Below are 22,602 nucleotides of genomic sequence, written 5' to 3' on the forward strand. Positions count from 1 at the left end.
AATGCCACGAAAATCGGAAAGGATTCCTGCGTACCCTCTGGTTTTTGAATGAGTGAACGTTCATTCGCCCCTCCCAGTCTAAATGGATTGGGCGTCTTGTGCTGTCAATGGCAGCCATTGAATTAAGAGAGACACTCTTCTTGTGGAAGATTTCGGGAGCAACTTGTTGGTTCCTTTTTAATTTTTTAATCAGTGACACTTTAAAACAAAATATCGATTCTTAGCGGGAGCATAACGATAGCCTTTTGGGATACATAGTCCCTCTTCATTCATTGGATCGGACGTCTGGTGCAGTCAATGGCGACAAATGAGTTAAAGGGTCTCAAACAGAATTCAAAATGTTCCTCAGCTTCTCCTAAATGCCTTTTGTGGATAATTAGATGCGTCTCGACGCGAAAGTCAAGTCAGGGGACACGCAAATTTTGATGAGCTATCCACGCCAACAAGCGGAACAGTCACGTGATCGAGGACCAGGTGGACCAAAAAGCAGGAAAAAACAAAAACAAGGCAGGGTGGCGTTGAACTCATAATGCTTTAATTATCGTGACAAAAAAAAAAATCCATGCAAAAAGACTATCCAAATAAGGTAAAGTCCAAACAAAACTCAGGAGTACAAACAAAACTGGGAAACAAGGTCACTTACTGCGAGGCAGGGAAACAATAGGGCAAGGACGTAAAACTTGAGAACAGACAGCACATGGGGATCTTAAATACAGACAAGGGGTTACAAGACAACTAGACACAGGTGGGTGACACAAAAGGCAGTGGATTGGTCAACACACAAGGAGCACGCCACAACAGGTGAAATGAGTGGGTAATAACATGTACAAAACAACACAAGGCATGACAAGAACAGCTTGGATTGGTGTTCAAGTGGTATATCGACATCAGGTCATCTTTTCCAATCTTGTCCTGGTCTGCCTATTCTTGGTGAAGACATATCGATAACCCACAGGTGTCATGGTTAGAGGAATATTTAGATTTTGATGCAGATATAAGCTGTGTAGTTTGTGTTGGGTATTTTTTCTGGAGGACGTCGGGGTTCCTCGGAGTCGGAATGAAAAGAGAAGACACTACCGTTTCAGATGAACAAATAGAAGCTTTATTTGCACAGAAATCCTATGTGTCCTGTTTTAACAGCGGTTTTTCTCTCATGAGTCCAGAGAAGATCACATAGCCCTTGCCCGGTGTTGTTAATCTCACTTAAAATAATAATAATAATAATAATTAGTTACAAATTACTTCTCCCAAAAAGTAATTGAGTAAGTAACTCAGTTACCTGAATGTAAGAGTAAATAGTTACTTGGAAAAGTAGTGTTACTTTTCATGTTTTTTTTTTCCATTCCCAAAGAAATAAAACAAACCAAAAAAACACAGTAACCTTTAATATGTTTGGAAGTCATTTAACGTTGTGAATCAACGGTTAAAGTTGTTAAAATTGCTCCCGTTATAGCCCTTTTGTCTACTTTCGACATGTGAAAGTTTTAAAACTGTTTCATTATTTAACGATAGATTCAAGTCAAGATTTTGTCGATTTAGGAGTATTTGAGATAAAAAGTTACTTAGGTTTACTAGGAAGGTTCTCTACAACACAGCCTTCCTGAGAAGTCTACTGCTTTAAGATGGCCGATGTTTACTAACGCCGGCTAGTCTATCATTTCGCATCTAGTTCTATATACAGTGGGGCAAATAAGTATTTAGTCAACCACCAATTGTGCAAGTTCTCCTACTTGAAAAGATTAGACAGGCCTGTAATTGTCAACATGGGTAAACCTCAACCATGAGAGACAGAATGTGGAAAAAAAGAAAAACTGAAAATCACATTGTTTGATTTTTAAAGAATTTCCAAATTAGAGGTGAAAATGAGTATTTGGTCACCTACAAACAAGCAAGATTTCTGGCTGTCAAAGAGGTCCAACTTCTTCTAACGAGGTCTAACGAAGCTCCACTCGTTACCTGTATTAATGGCACCTGTTTTAACTCTTTATCGGTATAAAAGACACCTGTCCACAATATCAGTCAGTCACACTCCAAACTCCACTATGGCCAAGACCAAAGAGCTGTCGAAGGACACCAGAGACAAAATTGTAGACCTGCACCAGGCTAGGAAGATTGAATCTGCAATAAGTAAAACGCCTGGTGTAAAGAAATCAACTGTGGGACCAATTATTAGAAAATGGAAGACATACAAGACCACTGATAATCTCCCTTGATCTAGGGCTCCATGCAAGATCTCTTCTTGTGACGTCAAAATGATAACAAGAACGGTGAGCAAAAATCCCAGAACCAAACGGGGGTACCTAGTGAATGACCTACAGAGAGCTGGGACCACAGTAACAAAGGCTACTATCAGTAACACAATGCGCCACCAGGGACTCTAATCCTGCACTGCCAGACGTGTCCCCCTGCTGAAGAAAGTACACGTCCAGGCTCGTCTGCGGTTCGCTAGAGAGCATTTGGATGATCCAGAAGAGGACTGGGAGAATGTGTTATGGTCAGATGAAACCAAAATAGAACTTTTTGGTAGAAACACAGGTTCTCGTGTTTGGAGGGGAAAAATACTGAATTGCATCCGAAGAACACCAGACCCACTGTGAAGCATGGGAGTGGAAACATCATGCTTTGGGGCTGTTTTTCAGCAAAGGGTCCAGGACGACTGATCTGTGTAAAGGAAAGAGTAAATGGGGCCATGTCTCGAGAGATTTTGAGTGAAAATCTCCTTCCATCAGCAAGGGCATTGTAGATGAGACGTGGCTGGGTCTTTCAGCATGACAATGATCCCAAATACACAGCCAGGGCAACAAAGGAGTGGCTTCGTAAGAAGCATTTCAAGGTCCTGGAGTGGCCTAGCCACTCTCAACCCCATAGAAAATCTACCGTAAGATATCTACCGTAGCATCATGTGGGTGTGGCTTGTAGGCTATTGGCTACAGTCAGGTATTATTGGAGCCACCTAGCATCGCGTTTGCAACGGCATCACAAGTCCCTTGCCTCCTCCCCAGTCCCGCTCTGCCTTCTCGTCTCCGTGAGTCCGTGTCTCTCAAAACTTTTCTCATGTCATTCAACTAACGTAGTCACGCATAGTACCGCACGCCTTTACATGCCTAGTAACGATAACGACGTTGCCAAGATGAGAAAAGTAATTAATTAGATTACTAACTGCTGAAAAAAATAAAACCGTTGTACTTTAACGCCGTTATTAACAACACTGCTGTTGGTCCACACAGCTGTCTGTAACTTTCCTGTACCTGAAGTATTCCCATACCAGCGACTTTCTTTTCTTCAATGGGCAGAAAAAGTTCAGGTGTTTCATGTTCTCTAGCCAGGGTGCAGCACAGCTGAGTCACTGACACTGAGCGACAACATGAGAGGGAGGGGTGAGCTCTGCATTTTTGGGACATAAAAATATAGCTAACAACATGACGGGATGACGGAAAATTTTAGCAGTTCTGAAACCTTGACGTTTTCATACCACGGTATACCTTAAACCTGTAACCAGCACATGCCTTGTCCACATTAACTACAAATCTCATCTTTTCAAATCCGGGATGATGAGAACGCGCTTGCCTGGAGACATCTCACTCGTCTTCCTACGCCTGTAAGACGAAGAGGACAGGAAATATTGACTCCGCCTTCAAAGAAGAACACAGTGATGGGGTCGGACTTACCGTGAAAAGGCGTCTCATTCGGGAGCGGGCTCGGCAAAAGAGGTCTCGGCGGAAGAAGCGGCCTCGGAAGCACTCTCGGAGGAAGATTGCTCAGAATTGGCTACCAAAAGGCAAACAAATAGAAAGATTTGGTGGACATCAGACCTCCACTTTGGCTTTGTTGACCTCCAAGGAAAGATTTTGACTTACCAGCTCTGGTGTAATCGGCTGCAATCGAATGACAAAAGCAAAGTGGCCGTCAACAGCAACTACAGAAATTGCTGTCGAAGAAAAAGTCCCTTACCTTTTTTGCGTTGGACAACAATGACGACAACAACGATCGTGAGAATCAGGGCGAGGGACGCCAGTGGGATGCCGACAGCCAGCGCCATCTTCCTCCTTTCTTCCGCTTCACAAAGCAACACACGTGATGTTGGCGTTTGACGAGAACGGACTCATGCGACTCACCTTCAATACGCTCGTTGCTCAGGACCTTTGCGGGGTCCAGCGGGACGACGACGTCCTCCGGGACGCCGGGCAGCTGGAAGACGCACTCGTACTTGGCGTTGGCGTCCACCACTATGAGGTCGGCGGTGGTCTGGAAGGTCCCGTCGTGATTGGGGAGGGTGTCGCCCATCTCCACATCCTCAAAGAGCTGCTTGCCATCCTTCTTCCAAAACAGGTCGGCCTCCCTGGGGTAGAATCCCGTGGCGTGGCAGGTCACCGGCGACCGCGACGTCTTCTGCAGCAGGGAGATCCGCGGAAGCTCTGGACGAAAAAAGGAGAGTGTACCGACTAAACCCTATTCCCAGTCTAATACTGGATGACAGTTAGGAGTTTGTGATGACGTGCGCCCAGTGCAGTTGAAGAAGCGTAGCATACACAGCGAGTCCATTTCTCTTATCCAATAGTTCATTTTGGTGGCGTCTTGTAACTTAACTCAAATGCTCTTTATCCAAATAAAAGTAACAAACCAAAAGACTCACAAACTTATTCACAACGGAACAAACAAAATGAGTACATTCCTTTTGAGTACAATGCACTAAGCCACAGTCAAAAACTGTTTTGCCCACCTAACGAGTAGAGGTGGGAATCTTTGGGCACCTAACGATTCGATTACGATTCAGAGACTCCGATTCAATTATAAATCGATTATTGATGCCCCATCCTGCCATTTTTTTTTGGTTTAATGTTTTGTATATTTGTTCCAAAATTGTTCAAAAATCCTCTCAGGCTAAATAAACCAAACTGCTATTTTGGTATCAAGTTACCGGTTAAAAACAATAAATAAAATACTCAAGTCCCCATTCTGTATCAGCAGCTTTAAACTACATTCAATTAATTTAATGTTGTGAATCAACCGTTAAAGTTGTTAAAATTGCGCCCGTTATTCCATAATTTACCTCATGTCTACTTTCGACATGTGAAAGTTTTAAAACTGTTTCATCATTTAAAGATAGATTCAAGTCAAGATTTTGCTGATTTAGGGGTATTTTAGATAAAAAGTAATTCGGTTCTCTACAACAGAGCCTTCTCGAGAAGTCTACTGCTTTAAGATGGCGCCTGTTTACTAGCGCGGGAAAGTGTCATTTCACATCTAGTCTAGATATATGTGATATCTACCATAGCCGTATGTAGCCGTATGTTTGTAGCAACTAGCAACTGGGCGTTGTTTGTAGCGGCTGTTGGCCGCAGTCAGGTATAATTGTTTTTTTTTTTTAATCTAGCGGCATTAGCTGCACATGATATTTACTCTTGCGCCGTTCCTCATCGCATCCTGAAGACCGCGCTGACTGCGTTTTATTTCCGCTTTACCTGGTATAATTCAATAAACGGAATTTGGATGTTTGTGAATCGTTCTCGAGTCTTCCACGGCCGAATCGCGAATAATCTAAGAATCGGAAATTTTGCACGCCTCTACTAACGAGCAACACTTGCGAAATGATTAGCTGTCATTTTAAGCGTACCGGGGCTGGACTGAATCAAGGGCAGTGGACAGACATGAATTACAGCCCCTAGTGGTAAGGGGTAAAATTACAAATAATAACACAAATCAGGAATATGGCTAATACACAGAGAATAGTTTAGGACCAGTGTTGGGCACGTTACTTAAAAACAAAGTAATAAGTTACATTACTCACTACTTCTTCCAAAAAGTAACTGAGTTAGTAACTGAATTACTCTACAGTAAAAGTAACTAGTTACCAGGGAAAGTAACTATTTCCGTTACTTTAAAAAGAACTTGTTGTATGTCAAAGAATTTGAAATTTTCTGAGCAGTATTCGAGTCAGTGGAATAGAGAAGAACAGACAGGTAGTTAACTTGTTAGGTGCTTCAGCAGATTTGAATTGCTTACCACAGATGTCGACAAAAGCTTTGCCCCGGGACATAAAGGAAAGAACCTGCATGTAATGTGTAATTTAATTTCGACAAACTTGAAATAGTGTCTACATCTCCACCTTTTAAAGGACCATTTTTCTTCTGAATGCTCTGCCATCCCGACCCTGTGCATCTGTTTTGCGTGTGTGTGTGTTTGCCGCACGCGCTGTTCCGGTTTGCTTGTGAAATCACAAGCTCTGATTGGCTTACCACGAAACATGACTCTAACCCTCAGCCAATCACAACCACTTCCATCGCATCTCTCGAGGGGCTGCATTTCGGTACGCTCCTTTCCCGACAATTCACGTCACCTTCAAAGCGTCTGCCGTCCTCAAGATGGAAGCAGAATTATTGCTGGCTGACAGTGGGGGATGGGAACGAGGCTAGCATCAGGTGTAGCAAACGCAGAAACGTTAGCAAACTTTGGAAAGCATTGTCTAATTGAATGAGCAGGGACAAACAGCTTGGAGTCAGAAGTACGTGCGCTATTCTCGAACCTGAACGCACCCCAAGTCTTGGATGACAAATCAACAGAGCAGAGAGTCGACTCGACACGGCTGGTAGTTTCTTCAATTTATTCTGAGTAAGTAGCGCACTGCTTTTGACCGTCAGTAACGGTAACGGCGTTGTAACGGCGGAAAAAGTAATTAGTTAGATTACCCCGTTACTGAAAAAATAACGGCGTTACTCCCAACACTGTTTAGGAAAAAAGATGGGGAAAGTGTTTGAGGAGAAAGAGGGACAGGAAAAGAAGAAACAATGACTAAAGTTTGAGAGGGAAAATATGTAAGCGGCAAAGATTAAAAGGATACATGGTTGAGACAATCTACAAGATAAGCAAAGATAGTGGGAATTTGTGAGAGGACAAATGAAGATTGAAGGTCAAAACATAGACATAACCAAGACAAAATGTGTGAAATGAACAAAAAACGCAAAGAACAAAATATGTTGAGAAAGGAAAAACATGGGAGCAAATATTTAGAAAGACTGAGGAAGTAAAAAAATGAAGAGCTCAAGAGTCAAATGAGAAAAAAAATATGGAGAGAAAACGTGAGAGGACCAACAATGAATAGAAGGTGTGAGATGAAAGATGAGGATAGAAGAAAAGGAACATGTGATAGGAAAAAATATATTGGGAAGAAATGAGAATGTAGGAGAGAAAAGATGGAGGGAAACCATGAGAGGACAAAAGATTGACAATGAGAGAGAGTGTGAGAGGACATAAGATGGATGGAAGAAAGGGACTGATGTGTGAGAAGGGAAAGGGTTAAACAAGGAAAGGCTGTCGTGGGAGTCAACTTCCTGTAGGAGGCGGCGGTGTGCAAAGATTGTACCTGTTCTCATGAGGAAGTCCCTCCCATTGCGAACGTGCTTCCTCAAGTAGGCAGGACATTCCTCAGTGTGATAATGCTTCTTCCATTGATTATAGCTGTCATCTTGGTCCCACTTGTGTTTGGTGACGACAGCTTGCGGCTTGACCGCGATCCACCTCAGTCCCTTCAAATCAAACGATATAAAGTCTTCTCCGTCGTAAGCGAAGTGTTGCCAACCGTCCACCTCGCCGGTCTCATCGTCCCATTCGCAGCCAGAGATCCGCTGGACCATGTGAACACCTGAGAGAAAGGCACGTGACGGTGTGTCCAGAGATAAGCCAACGTCTGCTGAAAAAGGGGACCGGCGCATGAAATGTCTTGAAAAGCTCCAAAGTTGGATGGCAACAAACCTCCAGTTTGGTTGAAGCGCTCTTGAAGATTTTTAATGTTGACTTTGTAGGTCTGCCCTATATTAATATTGCTCTGTGTGTTTCTCTCCCAGTAGCGTGAATCCTCGGCTGTGATTTTGTTCATCCAGTCCTGTTTGGGTCGATATTTCCTGCTCTTGCTGTCGTAGTGAACAATCTGAACACCGTCAACATAACCGACACTCAAGAACTCTGGAAAATTTGGAATTTGAGACGACGCTGTATGGATATACTTGAGCGTGTGGATCACTGAAAGAAAAAGCAAAAACATTTGTTCATCTGAGATCTCAAAATCTTCTACTCATCCCATTTAAAATGAGTGGCACACAGCAACACCTGAAAACATTTTCATCATTTTTAATATAATTTACAGGGTGACCCAAAAAAAAAAAAAGTTTACACTGCCATAATACAACTTAAATGCCATGTTTATTCATCTTAGAATTAGAATTTAATCACAAATTGTACATTATTGTAAAGAACATGTACAGTACACTCTATTTTTCAATGTGTCCTCCCTTAAGTGTCACAACAGCCTCCAGGCGCCTGTGGAACGCTTCTTTATGTAGGATGCTGTCATCTTTTCCCAAGATCTAACAATGGACCTCTCCAAGGCTGCCACAGAAGTTTGTGGCTTCTTACAGGCACTGTCCTCCACAGTTGCCCATATGCTATAATCCAGGGGATTGAGATCTGGACTCTGGGTTGGCCACATATCACCTTGTCAATCAACTTTTTGGTCCGCACAGATCTTCACTTCCAGACCCAGGTTTTCGTGAGCTGTTCCAGTATCTTTCAGCTTCTTTTGAATTTAGACTGCACATCTGGATATTCTCAGATTTGCTGCAATCTCAGTAGGTTTCAGACCGGCACGCAGCAATTCAGGTACAGCTAAAGTTTTCTTCATTTTCAGCAGAAGCACAGAAATTGGAGAGACGAGAGATTACCAGCTGCATTGAGTGACCTTAATGTATCACTTAACCATGACAATCTATTTAGATATGTTTCAATGGCTTTTAAACAAGCAGTCAACTGAGTGTAAACTTTTGGGTCACCCTGTATGTAGCCTTTCATTTAAAAAAAACAACAGTGTCGTGTCCAAATAAAATGGACATCAATTTACGAGCAAATATCTAGAAAACGAATAAAACGACTCAATGAAACGAGGCGCATTGTGCGTTTTATTCCTTCAAATTTGGAAGAGAAAATGCTCCATTGTGTGAGACAAGTGTTAAAAATGTGCGCCGCCTGCGATGACACGTCACGCCTAAATTGTGTCTAAATTTTGCATCGATGCAAAATACCAACATTTTCGACTCAAATAGTGCTTATGTGACCTCACGAATTCCATCGACGGCGCAAGACGTCCAATTCCTTTTGACTGGGAGGAGCGAATGAACGTTCGTTCACTCGCCCCTCCCAGTCAAAAAGGAATTGGACGTCTATTATTGTCAATGGCAGCCATGAGTTCAGAAAGAGTCATTTGCTTGCTGCAACAATCAAGTATTGTTGGATTTATTTACAGAAATTGTGCACCAAAAAAAAAAGAGCTCAAACAAAACATTTTCCACTTCTAAACAGCTTGTTGTTCTGAAAATAGTCGATTTTCTGACCCGTGTATCGATAATTGTGGATATCACCATATCGTGAGAACATCGTGACCGTGAACCTTGTAACGCAAATCATATCAGAAGGTTACCACCCCTAATTTACAGGTATTTGAACAAGACTTGCCTATTTCAAAATTTTAGGGACACCTTGTACATGAACGAGATAAACAATAAACCAAAAATGTTAATATTGGAAATGATTAGAACGTGGAAACATTATTTTAACCCCTTAACAGGACTTCCGAGCTTGAATTCTTCCACTTGACATCTTGAGGTAAACTTTGAAGCGAGCGTTGCTTCGTAAAGTGCGTCACAGTCGGACAAGATGATGAGGGAATGACCTTACCGGGCTTGACGTTTTGAATTTGCACAGCCACAAACAAAAGTGCCACCAACTTATTCATCCTGCACATTTTTGCCTCCTTTTTAGTCCGAAATCCAAGTACATTGGCATCAATAGAATCGACACACACGGCCGTCAATGGCATTAAACAAAGTAAATGTGTCAGAAAATTTCCGAGCAATCTTTTCCTCCTCCGACCGGCAGAACTGCATTCTCCAGTGGCCAAAAAGCAAAACTCTTGAATGTTGTACGACGAGTGCGACACGCCGAGGAGACTTCTGGTGAAAATCCTGCAGACCCATCCTGTCAAGTTACCTGTGCTTCCTTTGGAGCCGCAGCCATCTTCAGTGGACACCAGTATTTCCACCAAGCGTCCCAGCTTGGAGCTGTCCGAGTGGGATCGTCCCAATGTTACGTACGACGTGACCGGTGTTGTGCCGAAAAATAGTCGGCCTGCGTGAAATGTCTCCACTGACGGGAACGCTTATTTATAACGCTGTATTGAGCGTTTGATTTATTAGTTTATTTATTGTATTATTGAGCGCCCACACGTCACTCGTACAGCTTTTTGTTACCAATCGATGGACATGGAAACGATTTTTTTGTACCGTGAACATATGTATTTTTTTTTTACTCTGCTTGAACTAATGTCATACCTGTGTGATTGTCATTGAGATATGGTCGTGAAAACCTGTAGACTAATACATTTCTGTTCAAAGAGGGTAATGTGGTAGCCTGGCTCTGCCAGACTATTCTCCCTGTATTTTTCAAACACTGAGAGGAATAGTCTGGGAACCATCCCATTAACGGCCTTTTCGAGCAGACACAAAATCAATCGACAAATCAGATTCGTTTATTTGCGTGACGTGTTCTTCACGAGCAACGTCACTCTTGCGCGTCGAAAGTCGTCTCTTCAGCAACACAAATGGTGAACGGCAGAGCCGAGAATATGTCCCAATCCACGGTAAAATCAGTTTTAAATGACCAAAAACACATCGACACGAGTCATTGACAACAGTCTGTCTCGCGCTAGCCATGTCGAATAAACTCCGCTCTCTTCGTATGTTTACTTCCGCGCGCAAGTCCCTCGTTCTGCCGTCGCCATTTGTCTAACGTCACGTCTGCCCGTCGCTGATTGGTCCACTCCGCTGTCTGTTTGCTGTGGCTTGCTCCGCCCTGGAAATTGTTTCCGTGGGAATGGTGGCCAGACTCAATAGCTGGAACAGCGTTGAGTCTGGTGTACCAGGCTAGTAATGTGGACCAGTCCACGACAGTGGCGCCACCAGGGGGCTGGCCAGGGGAGGCCACGGCCACCCCTATAAATTGGTTGGCCACCCTGCTGGCCACCCCTCTTGCCAATATATAGTTAGATTGTTGTAGCATCAGTTATGCATTTCATCCCAAATGAATGCATTTATTTTCTTTTGTTAAATGTAGGGCTGTCAAATTTATCGCGTTAACGGGCGGAAATTTTTAATTAATCACATGAAAATATTTATCGACTAATGCATTTGCAGTACGACTCATTCACGCATTGCCGCAAACAGCCTACAGTGGCGCCGTTTTACTTATATACAGAGGTAAGAGGCAGAGTGGAGTAGATGCAATCATTCATTGGGGCCGTGCTTTTAATTGGCAAAAGCTTAGTCATCTCTCCCACAGCAACTATAAATATTGTGGGAAGCAATGTGGGGAAGAATGACAGGAGTTGATCTTTTTACTTAACACCCTGTAGTGTACCCAACGCAGAGAAGATATAGCATTTGCAGCCACCACACACAGTCATGGTTGCACCACTTGCATTTGGGCAAAACGGTTAAGTCGCTACAGTATCATTTACTGAAAGCTCAACAAATACGCTAGATGGCAATATTTAGTCACAACATACAAACTCACATTTATCCTTTAAGAATTACAAGTTTCAATCCATGGATCCCTTTCACAGAATGTTAATGTTAATGCCATCTTGTGGATTTATTGTTATAATAAACAAATACAGTACTTATGCACAGTATGTTGAATGTATATATCCGTCTTATCTTTCCATTCCAACTATAATTTACAGAAAAATATAGCATATTTTAGAGATGGTTTGAATTGTGATTAACTACGATTAATTACTTTTTAAGCTGTGATTAACTCGATTAAAAATTTTAATCGTTTGACAGCCCTACTTAAATGTACACCTTATGCCTAATATATACATAACGCAATAAAACAGAATTGTTGTGGAACTCAAAATGTTGACTGGACAGTTATGGACTATGCACATGAAATCATTAGTAACATCAAATATTACACAATACACCATCACAAGTATATCAGTAGCCGTGTCCTTAAGTCTTTCTGATAGTTTTCCCCTGACCTTTTTACTGTAATAATATAATGAAAACCTGAAATGATGGCTTTTAGTTTTGGTGTGCTACCCCAAGATTTTAAGTGGCCCCATCTGGCCACCCCTATGAAAAATTTCTGGAGGCGCCACTGGTCCACGATTTGTTACTAAACTGAAGTACTACTATTTTGTCTAATTTATTTATTTAAAACTGATTTTGCAGTCGTAAATCCATTACTGTAATGCGTCCATGAAAACATTTGATGTTTTCACCTCAATAAAGCGTTATAAAGAAGCGTTCCCGTCAGGGGGGACATTTCACGCGGGGCGGCTATTTTTCGGCACAACACCGGCGTGGCCAAGGGTCTGACTAAAGAGCGTCACAACCTCAAAAACGTCACCGCCTTCGAATGGCTGGTCACAAAAGCCCTCAACTATGCGGAAAATGAAGACACAACTCCGCGCAACAAGATTTGTCCTGTGTAAAAGCATAAAAGCTCCCTGCTTTTATGAAGCAAAACAAAAGTTTGCATGGGACTAATGCGCATGCACACAACGCGAATGCGATCTTCCAACGATATATTGTGCAGGCCTTATTGAGGTTTGTGTTGTGTCCATCGCTGTTTTTCCTCTGAAGAGTCCTGAGAAGCTCGCCGAGCTCCCAACAAACTTATTTGTAGTGGCCAGAAATGGCACACTGACATAATAATTCAATATATGCAGGTGTGTTCTGAATGAACTGAACAGGAGGCTAGAACTGGATCAAAACAATGTATTTATTTTGAATAAAAGAAACAAACAACAATAACGGGAAAGTGCAGGTGCCAAAAATTCTCATTAGTGGGGCTGGTATAATTTAAAACCAAACAATTTTAATAATCAGTGGCAAACTTAAGAACACAGCAACTTAAAAATACAACAACGCACAGCAAACGTCAGCCCCACAAACCCAGTAAATTGCACAATCCCGTTGATAAAATAACTTTAAAAACACTATAATTAAAAGGGGAAAAAAACTGACACCGTCCAGGTATATGTCCTATTAAATTGGGTAGACGGCATCGTGAATACATGTACACAAAGTATTAAAATACAGTTCCCAAATACCTCCGTGAAGGAATTAGGACACACGCTTCGTCACTGACACCTTGCAGGTGCCTGGATGCCAAAATAAAATGTCCAGATTAAGTTGATAACACAAATGGTGGCAAAATGCACAGATATACTTTCAAATGTAAGAACATATTACCTTCCACTATAAGTGTAAGGCGAGTATATCAACCGAGCGCCACACGCATCAGTCTTTGGCGTCCTCCGCTGGCGCACCTGTTCTGAAATGCGGTTGATCATGTGCTTGCCACAGGTAACGTGAGTGAGCACCCCTTGCTGGCTGCTCTTTTTAAACGTTTCCCCTGGGTCCTAGCGCCCTTCCCTCTACATATTGTTAGATTTATGTCATCCAAAATTGGCAAGAAATACAGACAGGGAGGTATGTTTGGTCTTTCTGGAGAGAAGCTGGCACCAGATGCACAGCTCAAAATGCCCAGCTAGATCAGCTTGTTCTGAACACTGCTACTCCTTTATTCGATCAGGGGTAGGAACAAATGAACATCCAATACATTCAAGTGTGACTGGGCATGGATACAGATGACTGAACTGCCCTCAGAGGTTGATTGATACTGTATTACCCTTGATTGATCAACTCAGACTTCCAGACACTCTCTCATCACAGAGAGGTCACATAGAGTCAAGGGCGTAGGTTTGGTCTCAACATTGGTCGGGACGAAATAACGGCATAACGTGCATGTGCACATTTTGCTGGGGACGAGACACTAATCAGACCAAACAGATTGGGTTCACGGGGGTCAGGACTCCATTTCTCAAATATTAACCTAAGGCTAATTGATCAATGCCAAATAAATCTGGAATGATTTGTACTAACTTTCATATGGATCGGTTCAGTGATACACGGTTCGATTCAAACCATTGTTTTCAAAAACTACTTAAGAAACATTTTGAAAATTTCCAGAACAAATGGATTTTTGAGCAAATTTTAAATTGCAAGATTTGAACACAAATTACAGCACACAAGAAATACAAATTTGTTCATAATCTCCTAACGATCCAAGAATGCAAAAACATAAAAATTTGTCCTAAGAACACTCAAAATTCTCTGTCTAAAAAAAGACACTCGAGTTTTGCAGGTTAGCAAATTCACACAGTTTAAGTTATGCTAACTCTGATGCAGGTCAGCCTTTCAGTAGCAAAATTAGTGGCGTTTTCCCCACTTCCACAACATTGACGTATTTTTACATGGCTGACAGCGGCTGCTGCTGCTGTATAATTATAATCTGCATAACAATCTCTAAACTATCCAAGAATGCAAAAAAAACCCCAAAACATTTGTCCAAAGAACACTCAATATTCTCTGTCTAAATAAAGAAATTCAAAAAGTAATGCACTCAATTGCATTGTTTGTACAGGATTTTACCAATCTTGTTTGTATTTGGCACAAACATGATAGGACACACCTTTTAGCAATTGTTATATGTGTTTTTATTTTCAGATTTTTAATGCTTAAACTAGCTTCCACAATGGCTGCCCCTCTTGAAGCGAGTCAGAAACAAAGAGCTGTAGTCGAAGTCCTCGTTGCAGAGAAACCTCTCTGACGATTCACGACCGACTGGAAAATGTCTACAAGGATGATATCATAGACTATGGTACTGTAAAAAGATGGGTACAGCGATTTAACGATTTACGAGGTGGGTAAAGGCAGCATAACCGATAAGCCCCGCTGTCTGACGAGCTTCAAGAGGGGCAGCCATTTTGGAAGCTAGTTTAAGCTTTAAAAATCTGAAAATAAGAACACGTATGACAATCGCAAAAAGGTGTGTCCTATCATGTTTGTGCCAAATAAAAACAAAATTGGTAAAATCATGTACAAGCAATGCACTTGAGTGCATTACTTTTTGAATGTCCCTCGAATATGACCTACAGTATATGAATGAATGAATGAAATTATTGTCATTGTCATCAGTATCATTGACAGTTAAAGAGTGTGGGATAGTTTGGCCAAGAAAGAGAAACATTGATACAGAATATGGAATAATTTGCCCGAAAAGACGATGACAAAGGAAGACGGGAAAAAAAGCAAATGCTTATCGATACCTGTTCCCCAACAGCCCGGGACGCACAGTCTAGCATGTTAGTGTTGCATAGTCCATTTTTTTACTCATATATCTTTCCAAAAGTCATTGATTGCCATGGCATTTCGCAAAATTGTCAATTTGAGTAGGTTCACTGGATAGGTTGATTTCCAAGTTGGTGTAGGGAGGGATGGCCGGGGGTATCATGGAGGCCCACGTCTGCTGTATCCGCTCCGGAAGATTAGTCATCATACTCCTTTGCCCGGTTCCCGCGAGCGAGCCTTTAATGATCCCGGATCTCCGTGATGATTTTCGTGACCATTTGAGCGGCGGCATCACTTAACGCTGCTTGTTCCTTCGAGGTCCTCGACGTCCTCAATCTGGAGAGACGTTAAGCATATGGGCCTCCATTTTCCCCAGGCATCCTCCACATATCCAGACGTGAAGGTGTCGGCCGGACATGGCCGATGGTTTGGTGTAGGTCTCATTGTACAAACTATTTTGTCCAATGAGCTTAGTGTCCACATCTCACAGCAGGTTAAACACAGCACGCACGTTCCAATAGCAGATCAGTGATCTAATTTTGCTGGAGGGCATATCTTCAGAGCATGCAATGTTATGTCTTAGTCTCTGTCCCTGACATTTAATCACCCTTTGTTTGCCTTTTTGTTGTGGGAACAGATTGTTGCAGATGTGTGTGTGTGCATCGAGCTATGTCTCATTTTGGTCCATGTAACGATTTAGTATAGTTTCTTTGTATGTCTTTTTGAAGTAATTCAATGATTTTATACTCGTAAGCGCTGCATCACATGTATTCCATTGGCGAGCCCCAATGTTCGTAATAGAGAAATATTTTAATGTAACTGAAGTCATGATATACTGCAAATACGGTTGCTTAAAAGTTGGTGGGGACAATTTGAGCATCCTGAAAAGTTGCTAGTGTTATGTCCCTACCATCCTTAAGCAAACTTAGGCCCTTGCATACAGTCAGTTCAAAAGTACAAGAACTGTGCAGCATACAATGAATGATCACTAGAACACTTTCATCTGGAATTAATGTATGAGGAAACATCAAATAATATGTACAATTTCCCAAACATTTATATACATCCAAGACGTTTCTTTGTTCCTGCAACCTGGCCAACAGAATGGCTCCCACAACCTAAGAAATGGGGTACCTCTGCCCTAAAGCTCACAACATATCATTATAATTGATACATCAATTTGATCTTAAAATACACCAAAGCAAACACAGAAGTCCCCATGACACAAATGGCCTAATTGGACAAGAAATGCAGTCTTTTTGCGCTTGCGTTGGAACATTGTGATCGTCTTCCAACGCCTGCAGGAAAAAGCACAAGAAATATTGACTCCGCTTTCAAAGAAGAACACAGTGGGCGTGTCGGACTTACCGTGTGAAAGCGTCTCACTCGGGAGCGGGCTCGGCTAAAGGAGTCTCGGCGGTCGGAGAAGCGGCCTCGGGAGTGCTCTTGGAGGAAGATGGCTCAGAAATAGCTGCAAAAGGCAAACAAATAAATGGAAAGATTTGGTGGACGTCAGACCTGAGCCTTGGCTTTGTTGAACTCGAAGAAAAGATTTTGACTTACCAGCTTGGGTGTATTTGGCTGCAATCAAAAGATAACAAGCAACGTGGTCGTCGACGGCAATTAAAAAGATATTGCTGACAGAGTAAACGTTTCTTACCTTTCCAGAATTTGACGATGACGAGGACAATGACGATTCCAAGGGCTATGAGCACCAACGGGACGGTGATGGCCAACGCCGTCTTCCTCCTTTCTTCTGCTTCATAAAGCAACAGAGGTGATGTCGTCTTCATTTGACGAGAACGGAAGCGTGCGACTCACCTTCAATGCGTTCGTTGCTCAGGATCTTCGCGTGGTCCAGCGGGACGACGACGTCCTCCGGGACGCCGGCCAGCCGGAAGACGCACTCGTACTTGGCGTCGGCGTCCACCCAATTGAGGTCGGCGGTGGTCTGGAAGGTCCCGTCGTGGTTGGGGAGGGTCTCGCCCATCTCCACGTCCTCAAAGAGCCCCTCGCCGTCCTTCTTCCAAAACAGGGCGGCCTCCCTGGGGTAGAAACCCGTGGCGTGGCAGGTCACCGCCGACCGCGACGTCTTCTGCAGCAGGGAGATCCGCGGAAGCTCTGGACCAAAAATGCAGAGTGTACGGACTAAACCCGATTCTCAGTCTATTACTGGATGACAGTTAGGAGTTTGTGATGACGTGCGCCCAGTGCAGTTGAAGAAGCGTATCATACACAGCGAGTCCATTTCTCTTATCCAATAGTTCATTTTGGGGGCGTCTTGTAACTTAACTCAAATGCTCTTTATCCAAATAAAAGTAACAAACCAAAAGACTCAAAAACGTATTCACAACGGAACAGACAAAATGAGTACATTCCTTTCGAGCACAATGCACTAAGCCACAGTCAAAAACGTTTTTGCCCTCCTAACGAGCAACACCTGCGAAATGATTAGCTGTCATTTTAAGCGTACCGGGGCTGAACATAATCCAGGTCAGTGGACAGACACGATTTACAGCCCCTAGTGGTAAGGAGTAAAATTAAAATGGTTGAGACAATCTACAAGCAGTGTTGTTAATAACGGCGTTAGAATATAACGGCGTTACTAACGGCGTTATTTTTTTCAGTAATGAGTAATCTAATTAATTACTTTTCTCATCTTGGCAGCGCCGTTACCGTTACTGAGGCGGGAATGGCGTGCGGTACTATGCGACGAGAATCGGTAGATATCACATATTATAGAACTAGATGCAAATGACAGACACGGCTGCATTGGCAACATGTTTAAGGACTACATGCGCTAGTAAACAGCCGCCATCTTAAAGCAGTAGACCTCTCAGCAAGGCTCTGATGTAGAGATCCTTCCTAGCGAACCTAAGTAACTTTTTTTTTTTTTTTTTTTTTTAATCTAAAATGCTCCTAAATCGGCAAAGTCCTGACTTAAATCTATCTTTAAATGATGAAACAGTTTTAAAACTTATACATGTTACAAGTAGACAGAAGGGAACTAATGCAAAAACGGGAGCAATTTTAACAACTTTAACGGTTGATTCACAACTTTAAATGACTTCCACACATAGCAAGGGTTACTATCTAGTTATCGCAATACCCTTGTGTCAGGTTAAGTGGAGGGTAAAGAATTGGGCTAGAGGCCAATTGTCCCCAAAACCCTTTAAACTTCACATTGTGTGACCTTTTTTTTTTTTTTTTTTTTTTGAGAAAAAAAAAAAACATGAAAATTATCACTAGTTACTTTGCCAAGGAACTAATTACTCTTACATTCAGGTAACTGAGTTACTAACGCAATTACTTTTTGGGAGAAGTCATTTGTAACTGTAATTAATTACTTTTTTAAAGTAAAATTAACAACACTGTCTACAAGAGAAGCAAAGATGAAGGGAATGTGTGAGAAGACAAACGAAGATTGAAGGACAAAACATAGACATAACCAAGACAAAATGTGTGAAAGGACCGAAAACGGAAAGAACAAAAAATGTTGAGAAAGGAAAAACTTGGGAGCAAAAATTTAGAAAGACTGAGGAAGTAAAAAAAGAAAATGAAGGGCTCATAAGTCAAATGAAAGAAAAATTTGGAGAGAACAGAAAACATGAGAGGACCAACAATGAATAGAAGGTGTGAGATGAAGGATGAGGATCGGAGAAAAGGAACATTTGAGAGGAAAAAAGATATTGGGAAGAAATGAGAATGTAGGAGAGAAAAGATGGATGGAAAGCATGAGAGGACAAAAGATGGACAATAAGAGAGAATGTGTGAGAGGACAAAAGATGAAGGGAAGAAAGGGAAGAAGTGGAGAAGGGAAAGGGGTAAACAAGGAAAGGCTGTCGTGGGAGTCAACTTCCTGTAGGAGGCGGCGGTGTGCCACGATTGTACCTGTTCTCATGAGGAACTCCCTCCCATTGTGAACGTGCCTCTTCAAGTAAGAAGGACATTCCTCAGTATAGTAAGACTCCTTCCATTGATTAAAACTGTCCGATTGGTCCCACTTGTGTTTAGTGACGACAGCTTGCGGCTTGACCGCGATCCACCTCAGTCCCTTCAAATCAAACGATATAAAGTCTTCTCCGTCATAAGCGAAGTGTTCCCAACCGTCAATCTCGCCGGTCTCATCGTCCCATTCGCAGCCAGAGATTCGCTGTATCATGTGAACACCTGAGAGAAAGGGACGTGACGGCGTGTCCAGAGATAAGCCAACGTCTGCTGAAAAAAGCGACCGGCGCATGAAATGTCTTGAAATGCTCCAAAGTTGGACGGCAACAAACCTCCAGTTTGGTTGAAGCGCTCTTTAGCAATTTCAATGTTGACTTTGTTGACCTGCTCCTCACGCATATTGACCTGTGCGTTTCTCTCCCAGTAGGGCGGATCCTCAGCTGTGATTTTGTTCATCCACTCCTGTTTGGGTCGATATTTCCTGCTCTTGCTGTCGTATTGTGTAATCTGAACACCGTCGACATAACCGACACTCAAGTACTCTGGGAAGTTTGGAATTTGAGACGACGCAGTATCGATATATTTGAGCGTGTGAATCACTGAAAGAAAAAGCAAAAACATTTGTTAACCGATATCCCAAAATCTTCTACTCATCCCATTTAAAATGATTGGAACACAGCAACACCTGAAAACATTATCATCGGGTTTATCATTTATGTAACCTTTCATTTCAAAAACAACTGTGTCTTGTCCAAAAGATGGACATCATTTTACGAGCAAATATCTAGGAAATGACTGAAACTACTCAATGGAACAAGGCGCATTGTGCGTTTTATTCCTTCAAATTTGGAAGAGAAATTGGTCCATTGTGTGAGACGAGTGTTGAAAATGCGCGTCGCCTGCGTTGACGCGGCACACCTAAATTTTGTATAAATTTTGCGTCGATGCAAAATACCAACATTTTCTACTCAAATAGTGTTTATGTGAACTCGCAGCTTCCATTGACGGTTCAATTCCTTTTTGACTGGGAGGGGCGAATGAACAATCATTCGCCCTTCCCAGTCAAAAGGAATTGGACGTCTATTGTTGTCAATGGCAGGTCCTGAGTTCACAAAGACACTCATTAGTTTGCTGCAATAATCTAGTGTTACTGTATTTATTTACAGAAATGTTGCACTTAAGAGCTAAAACATAAGATTTTTCCACTTCCAAATTGCATGTTTTTGTAATAGAAAATACTCGATTGATTTCCTGACCCGCGCATCGACATATCGTGAGATCATCGTGATCGTGAACCTTGTAACGCAAATCATATCAGAAGGTTCCCACCCCTAATTTACAGGTATTTGAACAAGAATGGCCCATTTCAAAATTTTAGGGACACTTTGTACATGAACGAGATAAACAATAAACCAAAAATGTTCATATTGGAAATGATTGGAACGTGAAAACTTTTTTTAACCCCCTAACAGGACTTCTGAGCTTGAATTCTTCCACTTGACATCTTGAGGTGAACTTTGAAGCGAGCGTTGCTTCGTAAAGTGCGTCACGGTCGAACAAGATGATGAGGAAATGAACTTACCGGGCTTGACATTTTGAATTTGCACAGCCACAAGCAAAAGTGCCACCAACTCCTTCATCCTGCACATTTTTGCCTCCTTTTCAGTCCGAAATCCAAGTACATTGGCATCAATAGAATCGACACACACGGCCGTCAATGACATTAAACAAAGTAAATGTGTCAGAAAATTTCCGAGCAATCTTTTTCTCCTCCGACCGGCAGAACTGCATTCTCCACTGGCTTGAACACAAAACACGTCAATGTTGTTTGACGAGCGCGACACGCCGAGGAAATTTGTGGTGAAAATCCTGCAAACAGATCCTGTCAAGTTACCTGTGCTTCCTTTGGAGCCGCAGCCATCTTCAGTGGACACCTGCGTTTCCACCAAGCGTCCCAGCTTGGAGCTGTCCGAGTGGGCTCGCCATAGGCGGATCTACTATTCAGGCGAAGTAGGCGATCGCCTTAGGCCCCCAACCAGTAGGGGGCCCACAACCAGCTGCCCTTGCTCGTTGGAGCAAGGGCTCGGGCCACCGGAACCAGCAGCACCCCCAACTATTCGTCATGTCAGCATACTAAACAAACATATAACAAAACAAAAAAGAAAGCCATTTGAATGTTGCATTTATATTATCCCCCCCACACACACACACACACGCACTACAATGGACTGTTCCACGACGATGGACTGAGTGTCAGTCGCTTAGCTTCATTTAGCTCAGTTTAGCTTCGCTTAGCTCCGTTTAGCATCGCTTAGCCGTTCATTAGCTTCACTTAGCCCTCCCGCGTTTTTGACACAACTAAGCTCGCTATTTTTACAGCTCACTTGCTACTTTGCACGTCGGCTATCGTTTATTCCGAACACATGAGTGAACGTGCTTTCCATGTGAACCAAAGTGCAGTGAGGGAGAAGTTGAGAACAGGTCGCTAACGCCTCTTTTAAGTTTCTTCTTCTTCACACCGAACATAAAATACACGACAGCACACCCTGTGGCGAAACAATGCAGTACAGTTCTAATCAGTCATACAATAACACTCAACAGCTGGTTAACAGCATTTGCCAACGGAAAAAAAATTAAATCTATTAGTGACACCACAAGCAATGATGAAGAATGTTTTTACGGAGTGTAAAGCTTTCGGTTAGTGGTTTAGCAAACGTACCTCTGGCGAACATTTCAAAATAAAAGCACGTCATGTTCGTCATATAAATAACAATTTCTGGAGTTAATCCCACATACTTCAGAATTAATATTATAATATGTTGAGTAAATACTACAGAATACAGATTCTACACTAAGAATACCTTTCAAATGACACTATGACAAATATGATTGACAATGAATAATTATTATTATACTACTATTATATATAGTAGTATACTATAATAATAATGCAAGAATTTTTTTTTTAAGAATTGTTTTGAATAATGTTGGAAAGGCAAAGTCAGTGTTCTGAATCGGTTTACTTTCCATTCTTGTGCACTAGTAAATGCTACCAGCATTTAACCTCATTGTTTATTTGTGTTTAATTATTGTTTTTTACATGATTATTTGTACTTTAATAAAGGATTTAAGTGTTCCAAAATGGTTTTGTGAATTAACGAGACTTAACAAAAATTTCATTGCTAAATTAGAAGTAAAAAGAAAATTATTAGATTAGTCGACTAATCGTAAAACTAGTCAGCTGACTAATCAGGAGAAAATTTGTCGTTTAGGACAGCCCTAGTGTACCGGAACATATTTCCTTCACCCAGCCTGTACACAGACTATGCAGCTGCTTAGGGCCTCTGACCACTAGGGGGCCCCCAATCTGGCAATTGTTTAATTTATATTCTATTTTGTTTGCTACAGT

The 22,602-nt window shown here is 42.1% G+C and overlaps 2 protein-coding genes across 2 annotated transcripts; both read right to left on the reverse strand.

Annotated features, from left to right (window-relative positions):
- Positions 1 to 1,168: 1,168 nt before the first annotated feature.
- On the reverse strand, positions 1,169 to 9,805 carry LOC130910468 (class I histocompatibility antigen, F10 alpha chain-like). The gene is made up of 8 exons (XM_057827813.1): positions 9,724 to 9,805; positions 7,750 to 8,016; positions 7,361 to 7,639; positions 4,116 to 4,415; positions 3,952 to 4,056; positions 3,858 to 3,875; positions 3,669 to 3,768; positions 1,169 to 3,596 (listed from the first exon to the last, which is right to left on the reverse strand). The coding sequence occupies exons 1-7, from the start codon at positions 9,788 to 9,790 to the stop codon at positions 3,683 to 3,685; spliced, it is 1,122 nt and encodes a 373-aa protein (XP_057683796.1). The 5' UTR covers positions 9,791 to 9,805; the 3' UTR covers positions 1,169 to 3,596; positions 3,669 to 3,682.
- A 6,640-nt stretch (positions 9,806 to 16,445) lies between these two features.
- On the reverse strand, positions 16,446 to 20,952 carry LOC130910469 (class I histocompatibility antigen, F10 alpha chain-like). Its single transcript, XM_057827814.1, has 8 exons — positions 20,776 to 20,952; positions 19,478 to 19,792; positions 19,137 to 19,415; positions 17,067 to 17,366; positions 16,906 to 17,004; positions 16,809 to 16,826; positions 16,614 to 16,716; positions 16,446 to 16,543 (listed from the first exon to the last, which is right to left on the reverse strand). The coding sequence occupies exons 1-7, from the start codon at positions 20,915 to 20,917 to the stop codon at positions 16,628 to 16,630; spliced, it is 1,242 nt and encodes a 413-aa protein (XP_057683797.1). The 5' UTR covers positions 20,918 to 20,952; the 3' UTR covers positions 16,446 to 16,543; positions 16,614 to 16,627.
- Positions 20,953 to 22,602: the final 1,650 nt, after the last annotated feature.

This window comes from Corythoichthys intestinalis, chromosome 22, assembly GCF_030265065.1.
Source record: "Corythoichthys intestinalis isolate RoL2023-P3 chromosome 22, ASM3026506v1, whole genome shotgun sequence".
In the NCBI taxonomy this organism is placed as follows: Eukaryota; Metazoa; Chordata; class Actinopteri; order Syngnathiformes; family Syngnathidae; genus Corythoichthys; species Corythoichthys intestinalis.

What these genes read in the sequence shown, in the direction of transcription:
- LOC130910468 (XM_057827813.1), bottom strand. Translation starts at nt 9,790, where the DNA reads ATGTGCAGGATGAATAAGTTGGTGGCACTTTTGTTTGTGGCTGTGCAA. An exon ending in AATTCAAAACGTCAAGCCCG is followed by an intron (nt 8,017 to 9,723) that starts GTAAGGTCATTC and finishes TTTTTCTTTCAG; the next exon opens with TGATCCACACGCTCAAGTAT. An exon ending in GGACTTCCTCATGAGAACAG is followed by an intron (nt 4,416 to 7,360) that starts GTACAATCTTTG and finishes TTTTTCGTCCAG; the next exon opens with AGCTTCCGCGGATCTCCCTG.
- LOC130910469 (XM_057827814.1), bottom strand. Translation starts at nt 20,917, where the DNA reads ATGTCATTGACGGCCGTGTGTGTCGATTCTATTGATGCCAATGTACTT. An exon ending in GGAGTTCCTCATGAGAACAG is followed by an intron (nt 17,367 to 19,136) that starts GTACAATCGTGG and finishes TTTTTGGTCCAG; the next exon opens with AGCTTCCGCGGATCTCCCTG. An exon ending in GAGCAACGAACGCATTGAAG is followed by an intron (nt 17,005 to 17,066) that starts GTGAGTCGCACG and finishes TGCTTTATGAAG; the next exon opens with CAGAAGAAAGGAGGAAGACG.